At 51.8% G+C, this 19,949-nt stretch overlaps 1 protein-coding gene across 1 annotated transcript in view; it reads right to left on the reverse strand.

Moving 5' to 3' along the window:
* The window catches only part of NEGR1 (neuronal growth regulator 1), a 318,703-nt gene that overhangs the window by 84,809 nt on the left and 213,945 nt on the right, over positions 1 to 19,949 (reverse strand). Inside the window, exon 5 of the mRNA XM_068164495.1 lies at positions 2,281 to 2,401. Coding sequence (XP_068020596.1) covers positions 2,281 to 2,401 — 121 coding nt within the window. The remainder of the gene's footprint in view (positions 1 to 2,280; positions 2,402 to 19,949) is intronic.

Below are 19,949 nucleotides of genomic sequence, written 5' to 3' on the forward strand. Positions count from 1 at the left end.
AAAAATTTCTTCCCAGCAAGAGAGATTGGCCATTGGGATGTGCTGCCCAGGGAGGTGGTGGAGTCCCCATCCCTGGAGGTGATTAAGAAACCTGTGGACATGGCTCTTGGGGACATGGTGGTGTTGGGTTGATGGTTGGACTCTGTGATCCTAGAGGTTTGTTCTAACTCAAACGATGTTATGATTCTGCAGGGCCTCCTGTTATCACCCAGCACTAACAACCTGGGAATGGCTCTGGCTGCAGACAAAGCCAAAGGACATAGTCAGCTGGTAGGGCTTGAGCAGAGGGGGCTACCCTCAGCCTGCTTCAGGATGCTGTGGTCTGCAGAGCAGCTTTTCTTGACTCTGTGGGCTGTAAACCTGTGGTCTAGACCTCTAATGTCACAACTAGGTGAAAATTCACAGAGTCCCCCAATCCCAGCATGCTGGGGGTTGGAAGGGACCTCTGGAGATCACCCAGTCCAACCCCCTACTAAAGCCCAGGCACCCACAGCAGCTTTCCCAGCAGCACAATGCCCAGCTGGCTTTGGGAGCTCTCCACACAAGGAGACTCCACAACCTCTCTGGGCAGCCTGCTCCAGGCCTCCAGCACCCTCACACCAACAGAGTTTCTCCTCCTCTGCAGATGGAACCTCCTGGGTTCCCATTTGTGCCTGATGCCCCTTGTCCTGTCCCTGGGCACCACTGAGAAGAGTCTGGCCCCATCCTGTGTCCTCCACAGGTCCTTTAGCTCTTGGTGAGCATTGCTCAGCTCCCCTCTGGGGCTGCTCTTCTGCAGGCTCAACAGCCCCAGGGCTCTCAGCCTTTGCTCCTCACATTGCTGCTCCAGGCCCCTCAGCATCTTTGATCCTCCCCTGGACTCTGCAGTAGTTCTCTGTTTCTCTTGACCCTGGGAGCCAAGAACTGGCCCCAGGACTCCAGCTGTGGCCTCCCTAGGGCCGAGCAGAGGTGAAGCAGAACCTCCTTCATCATTATTCACACACATGGATGTTTGATTTCAAGTGTTGTTCTTGAAACAACCTTTCCACCCCCAGTGCTGGGAGGGGGAGAAGCTATGGAGAAGAATTTAAATCCACCAGAAAACCTTTCAGCAGACTTTTCCCCAGTGCCTTTCTGGTTATTAAAGTTAAAACGCTGTAATTACTGAAGCCTGCTTAGATATTAGCTCATTACTGCAACTGTCACCACCACAGCCCAGCCAGGGCCAGCCTGCTCACCACTTACACCTCATTCCTGAGCCCAGAGTCTGCAACCAGAAGGAAAAACTGAGAAGATCCCCCAGAAGCCATGCAGGAGGCTGTTGGCAGCCACCAAGCAGCCCTTGGCAACTTATTCAAGCTGGACATCACCTTCAGGAGAGCCTGGGCTTGTCGTGGCAGCCCCTTGCCTTCTGCATCATCCCTTCTGCAAGTGCTCTGAACCCCCACAGGCTTAGGTGCCCTTTAGGATCCTGGTTTGTTAAGACTGAAGGTCTTAAAGACAAATCTCTTCTTAAGACCTCCACATCCTAATCTCTTGTTAAGACCTCAAGATCTTCATAAAGATCTCTTGTTGGGATCTCAGGACCTTCATAAAGGTCCTGTTGAGATCTCCAGATACTAATCTCTTCTTCAGACCCCAAGATCTTCAGAGATCTTTTGTTAAGACCCCAGGACCTTCATAAAGATCTTCTGTTAAGACCTCAAGATCTTCATAAAAATCCCTTGTTAAGACCTCAAGATCTTCCTAAAGATCTCTGGTTGGGATCTCAAGAGCTTAATAACTCTCTCCTGTTAAGAGCTCGAGATACTAATCTCTTCTTCAGACCCCAAGATCTTCATAACCAGCCCTTGATAAGACCTCAAGATCTCAATAAATGTCTTTTGTTAAGACCCCAGGGCCTTCATAAAGGTCTTGTGTCAGGATCTTAAGACTTTCATGAACATCCCTTGATAAGACCTCAGGATCTTAATAAATATATATATATATATATATTTAAGACCCCAGGACCTTCACAAAGATCTTTTGTTAGGATCTCCAGATCTTCATAACCACCCCTTGATAAGACCTCAGGACCTCAATAAACACCTTGTGTTAGGGCCCCAGCACCTTCGTACAGGTCTCTGGTGAAGATCTCTCAGCAACTTTTCCAAGCTGGACATTAATTCAGGAGAGCCTGGGCTTGTCATGCCAGGGGACAAACCCAGCCTGGCAAGCTCGTCTCTACTGCCACCCAGGACCCCAGGAAGGGGAGGAGGCCCCCAGCAGCAGGACTGGGTCGGGTGAGCGCCGGCTACTTACTTCCTCTCTCCTTTGTACCACTCAAAGAGCGGGGCAGGAACTCCTGCACCTTCACAGCGTATCAGGCCGTTCCCTCCAAGCATCACACCGCTGGATTTAAGCTCCTGAATTGTGGGGGCAACTGAAAGAAAAGAAGTGTGAAACGGACATTTGCATCTGGCCAGGCAGGGCTGCCAGCTCCACTCACCTGCAGCCACCTCTCTGTGCCTCTCACCCAGCTGCAGTCACCTCTCTGTGTCCCACTCAGCTGCAGTCACCTCTGTCTGCTCCTCTCAGCTGCAGCCACCTCTCTGTGCTCCACTCACCTGCAGCCACCTCTCTGTGCTCCACTCAGCTGCAACCACCTCTCTGTGTCCCACTCAGCTGCAGTCACCTCTGTCTGCTCCACTCACCTGCAGCCACCTCTCTGTGTGCCACTCAGCTGCAGGCACCTCTCTGTGTCCCACTCAGCTGCAGTCACCTCTGTCTGCTCCACTCAGCTGCAGTCACCTCTCTGTGTCCCACTCACCTGCAGTCACCTCTGTCTGCTCCACTCAGCTGCAGTCACCTCTCTGTGTCCCACTCAGCTGCAGTCACCTCTGTCTGCTCCACTCACCTGCAGCCACCTCTCTGTGTGCCACTCAGCTGCAGCCACCTCTCTGTGTCCCACTCAGCTGCAGTCACCTCTGTCTGCTCCACTCAGCTGCAGTCACCTCTCTGTGTCCCACTCAGCTGCAGTCACCTCTGTCTGCTCCACTCACCTGCAGCCACCTCTCTGTGTGCCACTCAGCTGCAGGCACCTCTCTGTGTCCCACTCAGCTGCAGTCACCTCTGTCTGCTCCACTCACCTGCAGCCACCTCTCTGTGTCCCACTCAGCTGCAGTCACCTCTGTCTGCTCCACTCACCTGCAGCCACCTCTCTGTGTCTCTCACTCACCTGCAGACACCTCTCTGTGTCCCACTCAGCTTCAACCACCTCTCTGTGCTCCACTCAGCTGCAACCACCTCTCTGTGTCCCACTCAGCTGCAGTCACCTCTCTGTGTCCCACTCAGCTGCAGTCACCTCTGTCTGCTCCACTCAGCTGCAGCCACCTCTCTGTGCTCCACTCACCTGCAGGCACCTCTCTGTGTCCCACTCACCTGCAGTCACCTCTGTCTGCTCCACTCAGCTGCAGTCACCTCTCTGTGTCCCACTCAGCTGCAGTCACCTCTGTCTGCTCCACTCACCTGCAGCCACCTCTCTGTGTCCCACTCAGCTGCAGTCACCTCTGTCTGCTCCACTCAGCTGCAGCCACCTCTCTGTGTGCCACTCAGCTGCAGGCACCTCTCTGTGTCCCACTCAGCTGCAGTCACCTCTGTCTGCTCCACTCACCTGCAGCTACCTCTCTGTGCTCCACTCACCTGCAGGCACCTCTCTGTGTCTCTCACTCAGCTGCAGCCACCTCTCTGTGTCTCACTCAGCTGCAGCCACCTCTCTGTGTCCCACTCAGCTGCAGTCACCTCTGTCTGCTCCACTCAGCTGCAGTCACCTCTCTGTGCTCCACTCACCTCCAGCCACCTCTCTGTGCTCCACTCACCTCCAGCCACCTCTCTGTGCTCCACTCAGCTGCAGGCACCTCTCTGTGTCCCACTCAGCTGCAGCCACCTCTCTGTGCTCCACTCAGCTGCAGCCACCTTTCTGTGTCTCTCACTCAGCTGCAGCCACCTCTGTCTGCTCCACTCAGATGCAGCCACCTCTGTGTCCCACTCAGCTTCAACCACCTCTGTGTGCCCCACTCAGCTTCAACCACCTCTGTGTGCCCCACTCAGCTTCAACCACCTCTGTGTGCTCCACTCAGCTTCAACCACCTCTGTGTCCCACTCAGCTTCAACCACCTCTGTGTGTCCCACTCAGCTTCAACCACCTCTCTGTGTCCCACTCAGCTGCAACCACCTCTGTGTGCTCCACTCAGCTTCAACCACCTCTGTGTGCTCCACTCAGCTTCAACCACCTCTGTGTGCTCCACTCTGCAGATTCTGACCTAGGTTCTGTGTATCTGGTGTAAAGAAAGTCCCAGCTGAGACATGAGTAGATGTCAACACCATGCTCAAGAAAGGTTTGGGGAGGTTGAAATTTCCTACCCCCCCCAACAGTTACTTTGCCAGCCCAGCTCAGTTGGAAGCAGATGAGAGCTTTATTTGCAGGCAGAACTGCAATCTAGGATGGAATGCAATGAATATGCAGAAAACAGAGAGGATTTGTACTATTTAAAGGTATTTACCATCAGCAAACAACATCAAACCCCCCCTGGTCAAAGAGCAGGGGAAGCTACTGGCTGCTCCCTTTCTGCCCCTGCACAAAAGAGGGGAGAAAGGAGCAGGGGAATGTTCATACCAAAACAATGCAGCTGAGGCCAAGCAGAAGCAAGGTGATTTCTCTGTCTGAGCAAAGAAGAGAGAAGAGAAGGAGGATGGGTTTGGTACAGGCAGTGTAAGTTCCTTATCTCTCCAATGGGATTGGTTAGGCATTATCTTTATTTTCCTGGGGTTTTTTTCACACCCCATAGTGATTTATTTACATTTCACTACTTTTCTGTTCAAGATCTGTGAATAGAATGCTAAAGGCATAGCCTAAAAGCTGCCCCAAAAGGCCTCTTGGCCAAGTCTCTCAAGAACTCTTTGCAAGTCCACATCTGCGTCGCACAAGCTGCACTTCAAACTCGAAAGCCAGAACAAACCAACAGGAGGCCCCAGCACTGAGGGTGCCTGACAGGCTGCTGGGGTCTCATGGGGCTGAGGGGACCCTCCCCATCTGCAGAAGGGAAGGGTAAGGCAGGGTCCAAAAGAATGAGAGGGTCAACACCACTTATCTTCTGCACCATGTCTTCAGCAAGTGCTCTAAAACCCTGCAGGCTTAGGGGGCCTTTAGGATCCTGGTTCATTAAGACTGGAGATGTTAACAAAAATCTCTTGTTAAGACCTCCACTTCTTAATCTCTTGTTAAGACCTCAAGATCTTCAGAAACATCCCTTGTAAAGGCCTCCAGACATTCATAAATATCTTTTGTTAAGACCCCAGGATCTTTGTAAAGGTCTTTTGTTAAGACCTCAAGATCTTCAGAAATATCTCTGAAGACCTCAAGATCTTAGCATCCATCTTCTGCTAAGACCTCAAGATCTCCATAAATACCTCTGAAGACCTCAAGATCTCAATAAATATCTCAAGACTTCAAGATCTCAATAAATATCTCAAGACCTCAAGATCTTAGCATCCATCCCCTGCTAAGACCTCAAGATCTCCATAAATACCTCTGAAGACCTCAAGATCTTCACAAATACATTTCATTAAGCCCTCAAGGACTCAACCAATATCTTTTATGAAGAGATTGTTGCATACTGAAGGAATCAACCTACCTTCAGGACCATGAGGCAAGGGTAAAGCCCAGATAACAGCAAAAGATTTTGGAGGAGCATCATTTCCCATTACTGCATCCACAGAAGTCTTTTCTATCATAGTATCAGTCAGGGTTGGAAGGGACCACAAGGATCATTGAGTTCCAACCCCCCTGCCATGGGCAGGGACACCCCACACTAGATCAGCCTGGCCAGAGCCTCATCCAGCCTGTGCTTAAACACCTCCAGGGCTGGGGCCGCAACCACCTCCCTGGACAACCCATTCCAGGGCTTCACCACTCTCATGGGGAAGAACTTCCTACTCACCTCCAGCCTGAATCTCCCCACCTCCAGCTTCATTCCATTCCCCCTAATCCTATCACTCCCTGAGATGTGAGCAGTCCCTCCCCAGCCTTCCTGTAGCCCCCTTCAGATACTTCTCTCTTTTGAAACAGCAAACACTTGAAACAGCAATCAATGTTTTAAGCTCAGAACTAGGGTTATAAATTAAAACCAAACCACATTTGCCACAACAACCCCAGGCAGTGCTACAGGCTGGGCACAGAGTGGCTGGAGAGCAGCCAGGCAGAAAGGGACCTGGGGGTACTGGTGGACAGCAGCTGAACAGGAGCCAGCAGTGTGCCCAGGTGGCCAAGAAGGCCAAGGGCATCCTGGCCTGCAGCAGGAAGAGTGTGGCCAGCAGGAGCAGGGAAGTCATTCTGCCCTGTGCTCAGCACTGCTTAGGCCACACCTTGAGACCTGTGTCCAGTTCTGGGCTCCTCAGGTTAGGAAAGAGGTTGAGCTGCTGGAAGGTGTCCAGAGAAGGGCAAGAAAGCTGGGGAGGGGTCTGGAGCACAGCCCTGGGAGGAGAGGCTGAGGGAGCTGGGGTTGCTTAGCCTGGAGAAGAGGAGGCTCAGGGGAGACCTTCTTGCTCTCTCCAACTCCCTGAAGGGAGGTTGTAGCCAGGTGGGGGTTGGTCTCTTCTCCCAGGCAAGCAGCACCAGAACAAGAGGACACAGTCTCAAGCTGCACCAGGGGAGGTTTAGGCTGGAGGTGAGGAAGAAATTCTTCCCAGCAAGAGAGATTGGCCATTGGGATGTGCTGCCCAGGGAGGTGGTGGAGTCCCCATCCCTGGAGGTGTTTAAGAAGAGCCTGGCTGAGGCACTTGGTGCCATGGTTGAGTTGATCAGATGGTGTTGGGTGAGAGGTTGGACTGGATGATCTCTGAGGTCTTTTCCAACCTGGTTAATTCTATTCTATTCTATTCTATTCTATTCTATTCTATTCTATTCTATTCTATTCTATTCTATTCTATTCTATTCTATTCTATTCTATTCTATTCTATTCTACTCCACTCCACTCCACTCCATTCCACTCCATTCCATTCCATTCCATTCCATTCCATTCCATTCCATTCCATTCCATTCCATTCCATTCCATTCCATCCCAACCCATCCCAACCCATCCCAACCCAACCCCAAAACAGCAAGGCACAAAGTGATTGTCAGTTTCCCCAGTTGCCAGTGGAAGGCAACCACCTGCTGGAAATTAAGGAGGACAACTTCCTCAGGAAGGAAGATTATGGAAGAGAAGGCTGAACAACAGCTGCCTTCTGCCTGGAATTTCTCTGCCATGATCTGGTTTCAAACAATAATTTATGTGAATCATAAAATTACCATAAAAACCCAAAGCTGTTTAGTTTCCCCCATCCTTTCCCCCCCAAAGAGCTTTCCAGCTGTTGCTTTAAGGTGTTTATCTCAATGCAAACCATTGAGTGCCTCTCATCTGTCTCCTCCACTATCTTGCCCACTGTGCCATGTTAAGAGCAGGGGGAGGTTCTGGATGTCACCAGTGAGGGTGGGGGGGGACACTGGAACAGGTTGCCCAGGGAAGTTGAGGATACTTCCTCCACGGAGGTGTTCAAGGCAAGGTTGGATGGGGCCTTCAGCAGCCTGGGCTAGTGGAAAGTGTCCCTGCCCATGACCAGGGGGTTGGAACTAGATGATCTTGAAGGCCCTTCCAGGGATGAGGTGTCCACAGCTTCTCTGGGCAGCCTCTTCTCCAGTGTTTCACCACTCTCACAGTAAAGAGTTTCCTCTTGATGTCCAACCTAAATCTACCCTGCTCCAGTTTCAAGCCACTGACTGACTGAGTTTCAAGCCTCATCCTATCACCACAGATCTTCCTAGCATCACTGGTAACACATCCCAACACCAAATGATCCATGAAAATGTGATGTCCTTTCAGGCTGGAGCCACAGGCACTGTGCTCCCAGTGCAGCCAGGAAAGGGATGCTGGCTGGATCCCAGCTACAAATCATCACTCCAGGCTTTGCTGCCCAGTCAGGCAGAGAGTTGTTTGGAAAACACTGGCAAATGCCTGGAAAGGCTGTTTCCTCAGCTCTTCCTCTCAGAAGGATTCCAGCTACAGAGTGAAAATAAAGATCAATACCCTTTGCCCCAAGAAATCCCTGGTTAACACTGCTGTGGAAACACCAAGCTGAACCAGCTCAGGGGCACTGCTCCCTTGGATTTCTCACAGCTGGCTTCTTGGCCTGTTCTCAGGAGAGGAACAAACTGTGTGGAGCAGACACATGATGGATGCCCTTGATCAATACCCTGCTGAGCCAAAAATCACGGAGTCAATAAGGTTGGAAAAGACCTCAGAGATCAGCAAGTCCAACCTATCACCCAACACCTCCTGACTAACGAAACCATGGCTCCAAGTGCCGCATCCAATCCCCTCTTGAACCCCTCCAGGAATGGTGACTCCATCACCTCCCTGGGCAGCACATTCCAGTGACCAATTACTCTTTCTGGGCAGAACTTTCTCCTCACTTTCAGCCTAAACCTCCCCTGGCACATCTTGAGACTGTGTCTTCTTGTTCTGGTGCTGCTTGCCTGGGAGAAGAGACCAACCCCCACCTGGAGACAGCCTCCCTTCACTGCACCAACCAGTGGATGAGCCTGGAGAGCTCCAGGTGAATGAGAATCCTAGAATGTTTCAGTTGGAAGAGACCTTTCAGATCAAGTCTAACCATTAATCCAGCACTGCCAGGTCACCACTAAACCGTGGCCCTCAGCATTGCATTTCCACAGCTCTTCAGGGCTCAGGACTCCACCACTGCCCTGGGCTGCCTGGGGTGAAGGTTAGCAACTATGTTGAGAGCCAACCTTCCAGCTAAGACCACCATGGTCATTAAACCATGTGTCATGTCCACAGGCTTCTTGAACAACTCCAGGGATGGTGACTGATGCCTGACAATAATAAGTGAGTAAGAAAATGACTTATCTTAAAGGTGCAGAGCATCAGCAGAGAGTGATGGGGTTTACCTGGAAGAGGATCCAGGATAAGGCAACAAACCTGGTGAAGGATGTAGAGAACAGGTCTGGTAAGGAGCAGCTAAGGGAACTGGAGTTCATTAGTCTGGAGAAGAGGAAGCTGAGGGGAGGCCTCATTGCTCTCTACAGCTCTCTGAAAGGAGGTTGGAACCACGTGGGGGTTGGTCTCTTCTTCCTAGTCTGAGGTGACAGAATGAGAGGAAATGGTCTCAAATTGCACTAGGAAAGGTTTAGGTTGGATATTAGGAAGAATTTCCTTCCTGCAGGGGTGGTCAGGCATTGGAACAGGCTGCCCAGGGAGGTGGTGGAGTCACCCCCCCGGTGGTGTTCAGGAAAGGTGTGGCCATGGCTCTTGGGGACATGGTTTGATGGCCATGGTGGTGTTGGGTTGATGGCTGGACTCGAGGATCCTAGAGGTCTTTCCCAGCCTAAACTATCTGATGTCTCTATGAACTGGGGGAGAGCCACCAAGAGCTCCCAGGTGGAACAGCATCCCAGAGGAGTTAGTGGCCTGTCAGAAGCTGCTGCACCAGGACCTAACGAGGGTGTCAGCAAGGGAGCACTGTGTGAGCCTGGTAATTGTAAATGCATTTGTCAGGCTTATACCTTCTAAAGAAGGCTTCTCTCTGAGAACAAAGCAAAACAGCCCTGATGCTATCTCTGTCAGCAGGGCTGGGCTTTTGGGACTCCTGTGTGGTGGTTTCCCCTCCTGATAGCGGATTGTTGCTCAATCTCCTCCCCTGGCTCATCCCTGAGGAGGAGAGCACTTAAAATAAATGCTTCACTTCTGACTGGAAAATAAATGACTGCAACTTGCTTAATGTCAATTCCCCAACTCAAGCTGAGTGCTGTGATGGGAAAGGCTTTATTTATTCCTTTGGAGTGGTTGCTCACAGACTTTGCTCATCTGGAGCTTCACTGACACCCCTTCACCTTTGTCCCCACCTGACAGGAGGCAAAGCTGCTCCTGACCCAAAAGGCATATTTTATATCCCCATTAACAAGTACATATTTGTCATCCCAACAAAATGCTTATCCATGTACTCCCACTAGAAAGGTCTGAGGTGAGAGGAGTGTGAGCAAGGAGATCTGGACATGACACACAGTAGGAGATGGTGATAGCATAGCAGGGGTTGGAAGGGACCTCTGGATAGAATAGAATTAACCAGGTTGGAAAAGACCTCAGAGATCATCCAGTCCAACCTAGCACCCAACACCATCTGATGAACTCAACCATGGCACCAAGTGCCTCAGCCAGGCTCTTCCTAAACCCCTCCAGGGATGGGGACTCCACCACCTCCCTGGGCAGCACATCCCAAGGGCCAATCTCTCTTGCTGGGAAGAACTTTCTCCTCACCTCCAGCCTAAACCTCCCCTGGCACAGCTTGAGACTGTGTCCTCTTGTTCTGCTGCTGGTTGCCTGCCTGGGAGAAGAGACCAACCCCCATCTGGCTACAACTTCCCTTCAGGGATTTGGAGAGAGCAAGAAGGTCTCCCCTGAGCCTCCTCTTCTGCAGGCTAAGCAACCCCAGCTCCCTCAGCCTCTCCTCCCAGGGCTGTGCTCCAGACCCCTCCCCAGCTTTCTTGCCCTTCTCTGGAGAAGGTCATTGATCAAGATCTTTGAAGATGATAATTGATCAAGATCTCTGAAGACCATTGATTCCAAACCCCTGTGCCCAGTCAGGATCACCTAGGGCAAGTCACACAGGAAAAGATGGGTCCTGAAAGTCTCCAGAGAAGATGTAACAGCTGAGCTGTTCCTGTTCCACTATGAAAGGTGACATGAGGTCATCAGGCAACTCACTCAGCTCAGGCTCTGAGCCTTGGTGGGGGATTTCAGGAGAACTGGGAAGCAAGAATATGGGGCCAGACTCTTCTCAGTGGTGCCTAGCCACAGGACAAAGGGCAACAGGCACAAACTGGAACCTAGGAGGTTCCATCTGAAGAGGAGGAGAAAGTTGTTCGTTGTGAGGGTGCTGGAGGCCTGGAGCAGGCTGCCCAGAGAGGTTGTGGAGTCTCCTTGTGTGGAGAGCTTCCAAAGCCAGCTGGGCATTGTGCTGCTGGGCAAGCTGCTGTGGGTGCCCTGCTGGAGCAGGGGGCTGGACTGGGTGATCTCCAGAGGTCCCTTCCAGCCCCCACCATGCTGGGGTTCTAGGATTCTCTGAACACAACATCATGTCTATCCTCTCAAACGTTAGTGGAGTGTCTGAAGTTCCACCAAACCCCCTGCTGCAGTCTGCTGTGAGGGTGCAGAGCACTCACTTCATCCCAGCTCTATCTCAGCATGTTAATAAGATGTGAAACCAATCATCTTCTTCCCCCACTCCCACACTTCCAGAGCTCCATCATCACTTTCTGCTCCGCTCCTTCCTCATCCTCTCTCACCAACACCTTCAGCACGAGTCAGGCATTTGTGCTGGGAAATCAAATTTCACAGCTTCTGTTCCATCCAGAAACGCTGCTGAAGCTGCTTGCCTCCCCAAATATTTCCATCTTGCTCTGAAATGGTTGGAATAAACAAACAAAGAAAGGAACGAAGGAAGGAGCTAAAACAATGCCAGGCAGCAGGCTGGGCATCCAGAGAGCGAGGCAAGGAAAACCCAAACCCCCCACCAGCACCCCAAACCCAGCCCCAACTCTCTGCAGCTAAAACAGGCTTCAACTCCTACCATTTTGATGAGCTGTGAGACTCTTCTGCATATTGGTGGTGCTGTCCTAATTACTCATTATGATTCTGCTGTGCATTTGGTATTCCATCACAGTGCTTACAAAGCTTTGGGGGTAGGGCCAGTGAATTGTTCTAAGCCAGCCTGTGCTGAAGTGGGGATGAGTTGAATCTATTAACTTTTCCACCAGCACTTTCCAATTTCACCTCTGTGAGGAACCACATTGTCTGATTAAGCCAACAGTTTGGGGGCATTAATTGTAAATGTCACACAAAAAGGCCTTTTTATTATGGTTATGGGCTTGGGGTTTTTTTTTCCTCCCCCCCCCCCCTCCTCTCCAGTTTTCATCAAGTTTCAATTTAGCATCCTAACAGAGTCTTTTGTTAGTCAAATTGCTCTCCAGGGTGTAAGGGAGAAAGGCTTGCAGGTGAGAGCTGGTTCTCTGAGGCCTGTTTTCTGCCTCAGAAAATCAGATATGAGTAAAGAATGGAAATAGATTCATTTATGTATGCAGGGAGCTACCAATTAAGCATCAAACCTTCACCAGATGGACAATTATGACTTATACTTTGTGTTATGATGTTGATGATAGAGTCACAGAATGGCTTAGACTGGAAGAGACCTTAGAGATCATAGACTCATAGAATTGTCAGGGCTGGAAGGCACCTCAAGGCTCAGCCAGCTCCAACCCCCCTGCCTGCCACGGCCAGGAACACCTCACACTACAGCAGGTTGCTCACCTCCAAGGCTGCAAACACCTCCAGGGATGTGGCACTTGGTGCCATGGTCTAGTCATGGGGTCTGTGCTGACAGGTTGGACTCAATGATCTTTGAGGTGTCTTCCAGCCTTAGTGATACTGTGATACTTCCCCAGAGCATCTACTCCAACCTCCCTGCCATGGGCAGGGGATGCCTCTCAACCAGACTTGGTTGCTCAAAGCCTCATCCAGCCTGGCCTTGATCACTGTCCAGGTTAATCCACAGCAGCAAGCCCAGTCCCCAGATCAATCCATTTCCAAACACTTCTTTATAACAGAGAATTCTTCAACCTGTTGCCACATGATGCAGAAAAGGCTTGGATGTGGCCCTTGGAGCCATGGCTTAGTTGTCAGGAGGTGTTAGGTATTAGGTGATAGGTTGGACTGGATGATCTCTGAGGTGTTTTCCAACCTGATTGATTCTATGATCAGGAACATAGAATCCCAGCATGGTGGTGGTTGGAAGGGACCTCTGGAGATGATCCAGTGCACCCCCCCTGCTAAAGCAGGGCACCCACAGCAGCTTGCTCAGGATCACAATGCCCAGCTGGCTTTGGAAGCTCTCTAGGGAAGAAGACCACAAAATCTTTCACTTTACTCTCCAGGACACATTAAATGTTGATCAGTTGAACAGTGGTGGAAATGGCTTACATCAGCCATCAACAAACAATCAGATCCTGAGGGTTTCCCTTAGTGGAACTTGGCATTGCCCTCCACTGCAAGGAGGACACTGAGGGGCTGGAGCAGGTACAGAGAAGGGCATCAGAGCTGGTGAAGGGCCTGGAGAACAGAGCTGGTGAGGAGCAGCTGAGGGAACTGGGGTTGCTTAATCTGGAGAAAAGGAGGCTGAGGGGAGACCTTCTGAGTCTCTACAGCTCCCCAAAAGGAGGTTGGAGGGAGATGGGAGTTGGTCTCCTCTTCAGGTGTTTAGAGTCATAGCTTCATAGAACAGTTTGGGTTGGACAAGACCTTAAAGATCATCCAGTTCCATCTCCCCTGCCATGGGTAGGACACTTTCCACTAGACCAGGTTGCTCAATGTCTAGTATCAGCTCTAATATCCAAATGCTTGGCCATTCATGCTGATGAGAAGCTATCAATAGCAGCTTCTGCCCCGAACTCCAGCAGCAGGCTCTGCAGCATGTGAGGACGAGGGACGGCACGAGGAGAGCTGTCTGTGTTCTACAGCTGCTCTTTCAAGCCATAGGGGTTGATTTCACTCAGTTGTGTTCTGAAACACCATGAAATCCTCCTTTTCCCCTGCAGATCTCTCTGGGCCTCTTTTCCAATCCCACTGAAGTCAGTCGAAAGAATTGAACTTCAGAGGAATGAGCCTCAAGCTGCAGTGGCCAATGGAAGATGAAACCCAGCAGCACTGTATCAAACAGCTCCCAGTGCTGAGCACTGATGTCCCTGTTTGTGTTTTGGGCATCTGTTCCTCCTAAATTACCAACAAAGCCTCCTAAGCAAATGCTGCATTTGTTTCATGTTTGTTCAGTGTGGTTTCAATGACACCCACGGAAAGGGTGGGTGTGATGCTGGGGGATGGATCTGAGATCATAGAATCAGAGAATTGTCAGGGCTGGAAGGGAGCTCAAGGCTCAGCCAGCTCCAACCCCCCTGCCATGGCCAGGGACACCTCACACCACAGCAGGTTGCTCACAGCCACATCCAGCCTGGCTGCAAACACCTCCAGGCAGGAGGCTTCCACCACCTCCCTGGGCAACCTGTGCCAGGCTCTCACCACCCTCCTGGGGAACAACTTCATCCTCACAGCCAATCTCAATCTACCCACTCCTTGTCTTGCTTGATTCCCCCCAGCCCTATCACTCCCTGACACCTTCAAAAGTCCCTCCCCAGCTTTCTTGCCTGGCTGTCCTCCTCCAGTTACTCCAATGCAGATTAAGAGGTCCCTGATGGTGGAATGGGTATGGAGCTGAAGGGGTTTCTTTGTGAATTGATTTATGCTGGCAAAGGAGGCACAGCTCTTTGCAAATAGAGGTACAGTTGTGGAACCGTTTGGATGAGAAGAGAGCTTTCAGATCATCCAGTCCCATTTTAGCCTGCAGAAGAGGAGGCTCAGGGGAGATCTTCTTGCCTTCTACAACTCCCTGAAGGGAGGTTGGAGCCAGGTGGGGGTTGGTCTCTTCTCCCAGGCACCCAGCACCAGAACAAGAGGACACAGTCTCAAGCTGTGCCAGGGGAGGTTTAGGCTGGGGGTTAGGAAGAAATTCTTCCCAGCAAGAGAGATTGGCCATTGGGATGTGCTGCCCAGGGAGGTGGTGGAGTCCCCATCCCTGGAGGTGTTTAAGAAGAGCCTGGCTGAGGCACTTGGTGCCATGGTTGAGTTGATCAGATGGTGTTGGGTGAGAGGTTGGACTTGGTGATCTCTGAGGTCTTTTCCAACCTGGTTAATTCAATTCTATTCTATTCTATTCTATTCTATTCTATTCTATTCTATTCTATTCTATTCTATTCTATTCTATTCATTGAGGCAGCACTGCCAGGGCACCAGTACATCATGGTCCCTTCATATAACCCCTTCAGGGTTGGGGACTCCACTATTGCCCTGGGCAGCCTGGGCCAGCGCTTGACAACCTTTTAGGGGAAGAAAGTGTTCCTCATGTCCAACCTAAAGCTCCTCTGGGGCAACTTGAGGCCATTTCCTCCCATCCTACCAGTTTTTACATGGGAGAAAAGACCAATCCCCACCTCACTCCAGCCTCTTCTCAGGGAGTTGTAGAGAGCCAGAAGGTGTCCCCTCAGCCTCCTTTCCTCCAGACTACAAAACCCCAGTTCCCTCAGCTGCTCTTCACCAGCCATGTTCTCCAGACCCTTCACCAGCTTCATTGCCCTTTGCTGGACCTGCTCCAGATCCCAAAGGTCCTTCTTGGAGTGAAGGGCCCAAAACTGAACCCAGGATTTGAGGTGTGGCCTCCTCAGTGTGGATACCAGGGGGACAATCCCTGTCCTCATCCTGCTGGCCACAGTATTGCTGATCCAGGCCAAGATGCTGGTGACCTTCTTGGCCTCCTGGGCACACACTGGCTTATCTTCTGCTGCTGTCAAGCTACAGCCCCAGGTCCTTTTCCACCAGGGAAGCTTCGTGTTCAGTATTGCAGTGCTCCATGCAGAGGAGCAGATGCACCAGCTCAGGGTGAGGCAGAAGGGCAGGAGCTGGCTGGGGAAGGGGATGTTTCCATGTGAGGCAGGAGCAGGTGTGTGGAGGGATGTAAGGGCAAGAAGGACGATGTGCTGGCATGGTCTGCTAGCCCAGGGGAGCTGGGTGACCAACCTGAGCTGGGCTCAGCAGCCACCCCACCAAGCACTGCCATCAGCAAAGCCTCCCTCCCTCAGCAGGCTGCTGCTGGAGGAGCTTCTGCACTATTCATGTGCCCTCACACTGCTGCAGCTCCTTTATCTCAGCAACTTATTCAAATGTTTGTGTGGAGGTGAAAGGGGAAGAACGAGCACCAGCATCCCAGAGCAGTGCTGGGGAAGGAGGAGGAGGAGGAGGAGGAGGACAGGGGAGGCTTTCATGCATCTGATGCCAGCCCAGAAGGAAGCCTTGGCCGGGAGCCTGGGTGCGAACAAACACCAGCACATTTCCTTTGCTGTTTCTCTTCCCTCAAGGAAGATAAAAGTGATGGACTTCAGCAAATTCCAGGAATTACTGAGTAGATCTTTTTGGCAGGGAAGCTGAGGAGAAAGTGAATTGAGGCTGGTAGTTTTCCAAAGGCAGAATGCTTGGAACAAAACCACAGAACATCTCTGCATAGGTCAGAGTAAAGCGTGGCAAGAGACCTGCGCTGGTCCCACCGGAGCAAATCAAGGGGGGGGGTGCTGGGGGGATGAGAGGCTGGAGATGAGCCAGCAACGAGCATTTGCAGCCCAGAAGGCCAGTGGCTTCCTGGGATGCATCAAAGAAGTGTGGCCAGCAGGTTGAGAGAGGTGATTCTGCCACTCTACTCTGGAGAGAACTCACCTGGAGTGACGTGTCCAGATATGCAGCTCCCAACAAGAGAAGGACATGGACCTGCTAAAGCAGGTCCAGAGGAGGACACAAAGATGACCACAGGGCTGAGAGAGTTGGGGCTGTTCAGCCTCCAGAAGAGAAGGGTCCAGGGAGACCTTATAGCTGCATTTCAGTATCTGAAGGGGACCTACAGGGAGGCTGGGGAGGGACTCTTCAGAAGGGCCTGTGGGGATAGGATGAGGGGCACTGGTCTGAGACTGGAGTAGGGGAGATTTAGGCTGGACATCAGAAGGAAGTGTTTCACAGTTGTGGCTCAGTTGGCAGCGCATCAGACCCTTAATGTGGAAGGTAGTGAGTTCAAGCCTGCAGTGGGCAGTAGTGTCCTCCCTGCTCTAATCATGAGGTCTGTGGTGACAGGTTGGCCTCAATGATCTTTGAGGTCTCTTCCAACCTTAGTGATACTGAATACAATGAGGTGGTGGAATACTGGAGCAGGTTGCCCAGGGATGTGGTTGAGGCCCAATCCCTGAAGACATTCAAGATCAGGACTGATGAGTCCCTGAGCAATCCTGGGGGTCAGACTCTGGAACAGAATGCCCAGAGATGTGCCTGAGGCCCCACCCCTGCAGGCATTCATGATCAGACTTAATGTCACCCCAGGGCCAGCCTGATCCTATTGAGAGAAGAGAAAGGGAAGAGAAGAGAAGAGAAGAGAAGGGAAGGGAAGGGAAAGGGAAGGGAAGGGAAGGGAAGGGAAGGGAAGGGAAGGAAGGGGAAGGGAAGGGAAGGAAGGGAAGGGAAGGGAAGGGAAGGGAAGGGAAGGGAAGGGAAGGGAAGGGAAGGGAAGGGAAGGGAAGGGAAGGGAAGGGAAGGGAAGGGAAGGGAAGGGAAGGGAAGGGAAGGGAAGGGAAGGGAAGGGGAAGGGAAGGGAAGGGAAGGGAAGGGAAGGGAAGGGAAGGGAAGGGAAGGGAAGGGAAAGAGAAGAGAAGAGAAGAGAAGAGAAGAGAAGAGAAGAGAAGAGAAGAGGAAGAGAAGAGAAGAGAAGAGAAGAGAAGAGAAGAGAAGAGAAGAGAAGAGAAGAGAAGAGAAGAGAAGAGAAGAGAAGAGAAGAGAAGAGAAGAGAAAGAGAAGAGGAAGAGAAGAGAAGAGAGAGAAGAGAAGAGAAGAGAAGAGAAGAGAAGAGGAGAGAAGAGGAGAGAAGAGGAGAGAAGAGGAGAGAAGAGGAGAGAAGAGGAGAGAAGAGGAGAGAAGAGGAGAGAAGAGGAGAGAAGAGGAGAGAAGAGGAGAGAAGAGGAGAGAAGAGAGGCGAGGAGAAGAGAAGCTTATAAATGTCAAAACATGATCTCATCTGCCTTCTCCAGAAGGAATGAACCAGACAATCACAGACTGGTTTGGCTTGGAAAGGACCTTAAAGCTCCTCTCATTCCAACCCCCCCTGCCATGGGCAGGGATACCTCCTACTAGACCAGGCTGCTCAAGGCCCCATCCAACCAACCTAGCTTTCAACACTTCCAAGCCTGAAGTCTCCATAATGTCTCTGGGCAACTAATTTCAGTGCCCATGGTGCCATCACTGCCATCCAGGAGAGGGTTCCATACTGGTTTGTGCCTCTGTGTCTCTATTCCATGGCATTGTTCTTTCCATCCCAGCTGGGTTAGCTTCATTCCTACCCCAGGAGTCTCTCTCCCTCATTCATTTTCTCTTCCCTTTGGGAAGCAGAGGGCTTCATGGAGAGCCTCTGGAACTTGTTTGGTGGCCAGTCCTGCCCTGACCCTTGACAAAAGGCAACAAACATTCTGTGGAATTACAGCATTCCTGAAAATCCAAAGGAGATCCCATCACCACTCCACTTCCCCACATCCACCCCTGCCCCTCACCCACCAGGAGTGGATGGAGTGGATGTAGCTAAGCAGGAAGCTGGAGATCCCATCACCACTCCACTTCCCCACATCCACCCCTGCCCCACACCCACCAGGAGTGGATGGAGCTAAGCAGGCATCTGGAGATCCCATCACTACTCCACTTCTCCACATCCACCCCTGCTCCACACCCACCAGGAGTGGATGGAGTGAATGGAGTTAAACAGGAAGCTGGAGATCCCATCACCACTCCACTTCCCCACATCCAACCTGCCCCATACCCACCAGGAGTGGATGGAGTGGATGTAGCTAAGCAGGAAGCTGGAGATCCCATCACCATTCCACTTCCACACACCCACCCCTGCCCCACACCCACCAGGAGTGGATGGAGTGGATGTAGCTAAGCAGGCAGCTGGAGATCCCATCACTACTCCACTTCCCCACATCCACCCCTGCCCCACACTCACCAGGAGTGGATGTAGCTAAGCAGGAACCTGGAGATCCCATCACCATTCCACTTCCCCACGTCCACCCCTGCCCCACACTCACCAGGAGTGGATGGAATGGATGTAGCTAAGCAGGAAGCTGGAGATCCCATCACTACTCCACTTCTCCACATCCACCCCTGCCCCACACCCACCAGGAGTGGATGGGGTGGATGTAGTAGATGTAGTTAAGCAGGAAGCTGGAGATCCCATCACCACTCCACTTCCCCACATCCACCCCTGCCCCACACCCACCAGGAGTGGATGGAGTGGATGGAGTTAAGCAGGCAGCTGGAGATCCCATCACCACTCCATTTCCCCATATCCACCCCTGCCCCACACCCACCAGGAGTGGATGGAGTGGATGTAGTAAAGCAGGAAGCTGGAGATCCCATCACCACTCCATTTCCCCACACCCACCAGGAGTGGATGAAGTGGATGTAGTAAAGCAGGAACCTGAAGATCCCATCATCACTCCACTTGCCCACATCCAACCCTACCCCACACCCACCAGGAGTGGGTGGAGTGGATGTAGCTAAGCAGGAAGCTGGAGATCCCATCACCACTCCACTTCCCCACATCCACCCCTGCCCCTCACCCACCAGGAGTGGATGGAGTGGATGTAGCTAAGCAGGAAGCTGGAGATCCCATCACCACTCCACTTCCCCACATCCACCCCTGCCCCACACCCACCAGGAGTGGATGTAGTAAAGCAGGAAGCTGGAGATCCCATCACCACTCCATTTCCCCACACCCACCAGGAGTGGATGGAGTGGATGTAGCTAAGCAGGAACCTGGAGATCCCATCATCACTCCACTTCCCCACATCCACCCCTGCCCCACACTCACCAGGAGTGGATGGTGTGGATGTAGTAGATGTAGTTAAGCAGGAAGTTGGAGATCCCATCACCACTCCATTTCCCCACATCCAACCCTGCCCCATACCCACCAGGAGTGGATGGAGTTAAGCAGGAAGTTGGAGATCCCATCACCACTCCATTTCCCCACATCCACCCCTGCCCCACACCCACCAGGAGTGGATGGAGTTAAGCAGGAAGCTGGAAGGTGGATGTGGGGAAGCGGAAGTAGCGATGGGATCTCCAGCTTCCTGCTACCAAAATGAGCTACCTACAGAAACAAAGACTTAAACAACCACTAACAATTCAGGGGACAGAGAGAGGCAGAACTTTTTCCTTCCTGCAGAGAGCTTCTCACCTGCCCCTCAGATCTGAGGG

The sequence above is a fragment of the Melanerpes formicivorus genome, unplaced genomic scaffold (assembly GCF_026170545.1).
Source record: "Melanerpes formicivorus ecotype bairdi unplaced genomic scaffold, bMelFor1.0.p_v2 SCAF_81, whole genome shotgun sequence".
NCBI lineage: Eukaryota > Metazoa > Chordata > Aves > Piciformes > Picidae > Melanerpes > Melanerpes formicivorus.